At 43.0% G+C, this 6,703-nt stretch overlaps 1 protein-coding gene across 1 annotated transcript; it reads left to right on the top strand.

Annotated features, from left to right (window-relative positions):
• Nucleotides 1–5,338: 5,338 nt before the first annotated feature.
• foxd5 (forkhead box D5) lies at nt 5,339–6,361 on the top strand. Its single transcript, XM_080189659.1, has one exon. It carries the CDS (start codon nt 5,339–5,341, stop codon nt 6,359–6,361), a length of 1,023 nt encoding a protein of 340 aa, XP_080045785.1.
• The last annotated feature ends 342 nt before the right edge of the window (nt 6,362–6,703 follow it).

Genomic DNA, 6,703 nt, shown 5'->3' with positions numbered 1-6,703 from the left:
GAGCAGGAATAGGCTATTCAGCTCGAGCCAGCTGTGCCATTTAATAAAATCATGGTTAATCTGATAGCAACCTTTTTCAATAGACCTGCCGAAGTTTTCATGCATTTTCAGTTCTTCATTTCTTGATGCTCCAGCTAAGGCCTAACCAGTCTTTCATAAAGGCTTAACAGAATTTTCTGGTTTTTGTACTAAGCTTTTTTCCATTTTTATCTCAGATTTCCATTTCATGCAATGTTTTGCTTTTGTATATGGGAGACTCAGTTTTATTAATAGAAACATAAAGTGCACAAACAGGGAAATAATGTTTAACTTTTATGAAATATTGTTAAACTTTAGCTGGAGAATAATGCATCACACTTTAGGAAGAATGTCAAAGATTTAAAGAGTGCAAGAGAGATTTACTAACACGTACCATGGATGAAGGACTTTCATTATGTGGAGAGAGCGGGGCTAGTCTCCTTAGAGGAGAGAACGCTGAGGAAATTTGAAAAAGGTGTTCAGGTTCATGAATAGTTTCAATAAAGTAAATAAGGAAAAATGACTTCCAGAGATAGAAGTGTCAGTAGCCCAAGGACTCTGATTTAAGGTAATTGGTGAACGAATTAGAGACAACAGAAGGAAACATTTCATTTACATTGTCTTCTGGAATGCACTTTAAAGTGGGATAAATACTTGAAGATTAAACATTTGTAGGGGCTGGGGGAATTACAGGGAAATGGAACAAGCACAATGCAATGAATTGTCCACTGAGCTGCATCATTCTAAAATCTTGCTTGTTAAAATTGAGCAGAATAGACATTTAGTGACTGTGTAATGCTGATGGTTTTCCCCCATGGAATAAAATATAAATATTGTTGGATTGTACATACACTCTGACATCTGATGTGAAGTATTTCAGGTGTGGTGTTTTGATTTTGTAAGTACTAGAGAAGATGTGATGGCCTTATAAGTTACTGTGAAACTATAAAGACGAAGCGGGCAGGGTGAAGATTACATTTTCACAAGTAAGCTTGCTTTACAGTCAAGAGTTAAATCATTAAAAAACACAAATCATGGACATCTGGAGTGTTATCAGCACTATGATAACACTCAGTAAGTCAGGTACGTTCTGCAAAGAGAACAGACAAGCTGACATTTTAGGTGTGGGCAGTTCATCAGAACTAGAAGACATTACAGTCGGCCAGCATTTTAAAAAGAATAAAATACAAGAAAAGTGGAGGAAAGCACAGTACATGCATCAATATAAAATATATATAGCACAGTACATGCATCAATATAAAATATATATAGCACAGTACATGCATCAATATAAAATATATATTGGGTGGTACAATGGCACAGTGGTTAGCACTGCTATCTCACAGTGCCAGGGACCCAGGTTCAATTCCAGCCTCGAGTCACTGTGCGGAGTTTGCACATTGTCTCCATGTCTGCCTGGGTTTTCTCCAGGTGCTCTGGCTTCCTCACATAGTCCAAAGATGTGCAGATTAGGTTGATTGGCCACACTAAAGTGATACTAGTGTTAGGGGATTAGCAGGGTAAATATGTCGGATTATGTGAATAGGACCTGGGTGGGATTGTGATTGGTGCGGACTTGATGGGCTGAATGGGTTCCTTCTGCACTGTAGAGATTCTATAATTCTATATAGCACAGTACATGCATCAATATGAAATACATATAGTACATAGATGCATCAGTATAAAATATACATATATATAGCACAGTACATGCATCGATATATATAGGAATAGTACATGCATCAATGTATAACACATAAAGCACAGTACATGCATCAATATATAACATATATAGCACAGTACATGTATCAAAATATTTATAGCACAGTACATGTATCAATATAAAATATATATAGCACAGCACATGCATCAACATATAATATATAGAACATTACAAAACACATCAATATATAATATATATAGCACAACACATGCATCAATATAAAATACATATAGTCCAGCACATGCATCAATATAAAATATATACAGTCCAGTACATGCTTCAATATAAAATATGTAAACACAAAAGGAATAGAATGACCCGTGAAATGCTTGAGTGAAAAATAGGAGATACTTAATTGGCAGGAGTGATATTAGCATGAAACAACCAGAAGCATAATAAAATGAATTGAATACATACCTGAACATATATAATAACATAGGAATTGAGCATATGACCAGTAAAATCGAAAGAGACGAAAACTGACAGAGAACCAAGCCTTAGAATAGAGAAAAGAAAGATTGACACCATGGATGGATCTGGTCTACCAGAATGTAAACCAATTTCAAGCACCAACCTGTCTTATCCCTCAAGAGTTGTCGCACAGTACTTCAGTGAAGGCATCAGGTAACTCACTGATTGTAAAACGACATGTGAAATCCTGACAGGCATGAAAAAGTAAAAGCTCTTCTTCTCTTTCAAATCTTTGACATATTCTGGCAAAATATGTGAAGTTAAAATCAAATATTAAAGCCAGAGAACTGCAATGTTTCATATAAAGTATTGATATACATAACGTGTTGTTCCTCAAGTTTATGCTCAGCTTCATTGTATAATTAGAGTGAACGCTGCTAAATTTTCCAATCAAAGAATAAAATCCTTGTAAAAGTTTGTCTGAAGAATATAATCTAAGACGATAACTAACCTCCGCTTGGCTTTACAATAAGTGGACAATAACAGACACCAACAGTTAAATTTGAATGATATTCCGCTATTATTTTAACTGAGAAGCTAACGCGGTTTAAATTTAACGAGTTCAGATGTCTCCAACGCAAAATCATCAAATTGTCACGGTGCCGGTTCATTGCATTTTGTCTTCTGATAGCCAAGAGGTCTGCAATTTTAAATGCTCTCCAAGACATTTCATTACATTTTCCTAACTATATATCGGTGGCTCACAAGAGTGAAGGCGCATTGTAAATGAAGCGTAATTATATCGAATTATTGGGAATTATCCGGTTGCATTTCATGATATTTCGAAAAATTCCAGAAAAGTCTCAGATTGAACGAATGCTCGTGTCGTTAATTCGATATGCACCGAGCAAATTGCTTTCCTGTCGCATTGCAAAAGGAAGGCAGAGTTCCACCGGCACGGGAAATGATGCGACAGCTGGTTCGTATTTGAAACATCAATCATTCAGCCGCATCCCTTAGGTTTCTAACCTAAGACAATTTGACAACTGTTATTTTGGAGATGACTGAAGCAATAACTGGATTGTAAAATGGAGCAATGCACATGCTAAAGCTTTCCTCTGAAGTGGTCAGTAGCTATTTTAGTGCTGGGGGATGTGTATAACTGTATATATTGGTGCTACTAAACAGAGAGAGCGATTAGATTTGTAAATAACACTTATTGAGATACATGAAGAAAAGTGATTCAAACATAAGGAAAGATTTAGTATCCCCACGTTTCTATATTCACATATATCATGACATACGTGAGTTCCCACCACTCGTTTGTCTTAATGCTCGAAGTAAAATGGCGTTTAAATAAAGTCACTCAACTATTTAAGGGCTTTCATTATCTTCCCTTTTCCCCCAAACGATTGCCACTACATCCTTCGAGGGGCTTGCCACTGTGCCATTTCCTATATCCGATTCATATGCGGAATGCTGAGATTAGAGCCTGCTTTAACACCTCCACTCACACAGGCAGGGTGTCCCAGAGAGGCGGCAGCCGCCAGACTAAACTCCCCTCAGCCCCCAGCTGGGGGCAGCTGCAGGGAAACACCTTTTAACAATGACTTTTAACAGTGACTGGACTCCCTCGAATCTGCATGCATTTTCGTTTGAGTAAGTGTGCCGTGCTGATTTGTTTTGTTTTAATATAACAGCGAATTTTCGCATGTTGCTGCCCGTGTCCATGCTCTCATGTGTTTATTGACATATGCCAAAAATACCAAGGTCAAATTGTCCGATAACTCAACAGAAACGACTCCTATTCACTGTTTATATCAATTAGTGCTGAATTTGGATGAAGATTAGAGCTAGATTGATTCCAGTACTTTACATTCTCTCACTTAAGGCTGTTAAAGGGTGGGTGTTCCCGCGAAAAATGCGGGGCCGGTTCCCAGTGACTGCACAACGTTATCACAATATTACAATTCACTGCTCTGATATCTCTCAGTAAAAAGTCTGACAACACCAGGTTTTAGCCCAACCGATTTATTTGATAGTAAACTCACAAGCTTTCGTCAGGTGAATGGAGAGTTCTGGCCTCAGACAGAGCATGGACTAAAACCTGGTGTTGTCAGACTTTTTACTGTGTTTACCCCAGTCCAACGCCGGCATATCCACATCATGACTGATATCTCTCACCAGAAGGAACTTTGTCATTTTCCTTTATTTCTCGACCCCTTTCCAGCTAAAGACCCTTTGTCTGTGTGGGGGACTGCTGATGTTTGAGGTCTGTAAGAAGTCGTTCAACACCAGGTTAAAATCCAACAGGTTTATTTGGTATCAGGAGCTTTCGGAGCGCTGCTCCTTCATCAGAAGTTTGGGGAGGGTGTGTAGTTCTATTCGCCTTTGAGGTTTTGGTCGTTCCGATTCCGAACGGCAGGAACGGATTCCGTTTGCCGGGATTTGGGGCGACACCCGGATTATGATGTCCATCGATTGACTGGTGGAACATTGAGGGAGGCACTTGTAGAAGGAGCCGACAAGGAAGCGGGAACAGAGCCTGGAATTTCTCAAAACCTCTCAATAATCCTTCCACCATTACTTTGCAACTTTGCTGTATGTTTTTTTTTAATGTGCTAACAGGAATAATGCGAATACATGCAAACCTTTCATTGCAATCTGAACACGTGAATTATAAAACACTCCAATTGCATTGATTTAGGATTCAGTTATATTAATATTATACATCATGCATAAGCCTGGACTATCTTCAATTGATTTCATACCGTTCCCCTTCTTCCACATAAAAAAATCCTCAGTTCCCAACTCCTTACCCATTCTCCCCTGAATGTCCTATTCCCTGCACATCTGGTCCTCACATCCAACTCCTGTTCTCAGATACCTGGAGTGCTACTGTCCCAGCACAGCCAGGGCGCATGCGTCAAGCCATCCTATAAATTCTTCCCAAACTCCTGCAGTTTGCTCAGTTAAAAGGAGAAGAAAAAAAATGTCTTCTGCTCAGAACCAAGTGAACCTTTGCTGCTGTAAGTGAAGCCTAATAGAGGATAGGTGTGGAAGCAGGAACCATTTCCTCTCTTCACCTCCAGCCCACAAGGCTAGGCTGGGCTGGACTGGGGGGTTACTTTTACCCTGAAGAATTTTGGCCTCTTGACCCTGTGTGGAGATCCCAGCGTTGTGGGGATGGTGGGGCTCGAGGAGGCTGAGATCGACATTGTTGGCGATGAAGATGGGCAGGAGGAGGCCAGGCAGAGGCAGGGGCTGGAGTTTCTCCATGCCAGAGGGGATGGGAAGACCCTGGACACTGGAGAAGCGGAGCAGTCTGAGACAGACTCCTCTCTGGAGTCGGAGAGCGGCGAGCTGTGTCTCAGGCTGGTCTCCAAGCCCAAGGTGAACCTGGTCAAGCCTCCTTACTCCTACATCGCGCTGATCACCATGGCCATCCTCCAGAGTCCTCACAAGAAACTCACCCTGAGTGGCATCTGCGAGTTTATCAGCAGCCGCTTCCCTTATTACAGAGAGAAATTCCCCGCCTGGCAGAACTCCATCAGGCACAACCTCTCCCTCAATGACTGCTTCATCAAGATCCCCCGGGAGCCTGGCAATCCGGGAAAGGGCAACTACTGGTCCCTGGACCCGGCCTCTGAGGACATGTTCGACAATGGCAGCTTCCTCCGCCGGAGAAAGCGCTTCAAGAGGCACCCCCAGCATCAGGCTGAGCTGCTCAAGGAGCGCGCTGGCTTCCTGCTCTGCCACAACTTCACCTGCTACAGCCGCCCTTACCTGCTGCAGCCCCAGGCTTTCCTCCAGCAGCCCCCCTTCAGGTACATGCCCCTCCCCGAGGGAGCCCTCCTCCCCGGCCCAGCTCACAGCCTGCCGTACCCGCGGCTGGGCAGGAAGCTGCAGCCCTCGCCCCCCGGCAGCGCAGCCCTGCAGCTCCACCTGCAACCTCCGGCGGCTGCACCTCCTGCCCTCAGCCGGACCCCCTTCAGCATCGAGAACATCATCGGGAGTTCAAGCGCTGCGCCGGGAGCCTGCTCAAACTCTCAACTTCAGTCTGATTACTGCAGCCTTCTCCAGTCGGCTCCCTGCCTGCTGTCCACCGTTTTAAACATGTCCACAAGAACCGTCTACAGCTCCGGGAACAATCCTTTGATCGGGACACTCTCAAACAGGCAACAGCTCCCTCTCTGCTACCCGCCCTAGCTGAAAAGATTACACTGCCCTGGAGCCCCCTTCCCTCTCTCTCAGCCCCCAGTCTCCCGCGGGACATTGTCTCAATACACCTCGAGTTCTCCGCTGGGCATAACACTGGCTTGAAGAGGCGCTGGAATCACTAACAATCTATCGTTTCCAGAGTTGCTGATTTTACTTTACCCCAACATCGAATTTGTTGATTCCTATACATTTCGTGCTGAACGGGTGCATAAATCAGCGGGATGAGATAGATAACGCGATGGGAAGGAGCTCTCACACTTGGACTCTCAGAATTCATTGGCAAAGCGGAAATCAAAGCAGAATAACGCTAGAAATATTCAGCAGGTTAGG

Source organism: Carcharhinus amblyrhynchos, chromosome 5 (assembly GCF_965287045.1).
Source record: "Carcharhinus amblyrhynchos chromosome 5, sCarAmb.v2.hapA, whole genome shotgun sequence".
NCBI lineage: Eukaryota > Metazoa > Chordata > Chondrichthyes > Carcharhiniformes > Carcharhinidae > Carcharhinus > Carcharhinus amblyrhynchos.
The sequence above is the reverse complement of the archived record's forward strand: the minus strand, read 5'-3'. Positions and strand labels throughout refer to the sequence as shown.

Excerpts from the sequence above, each read along its gene's own strand:
- foxd5 (XM_080189659.1), top strand. The coding sequence starts at position 5,339 with ATGGTGGGGCTCGAGGAGGCTGAGATCGACATTGTTGGCGATGAAGAT.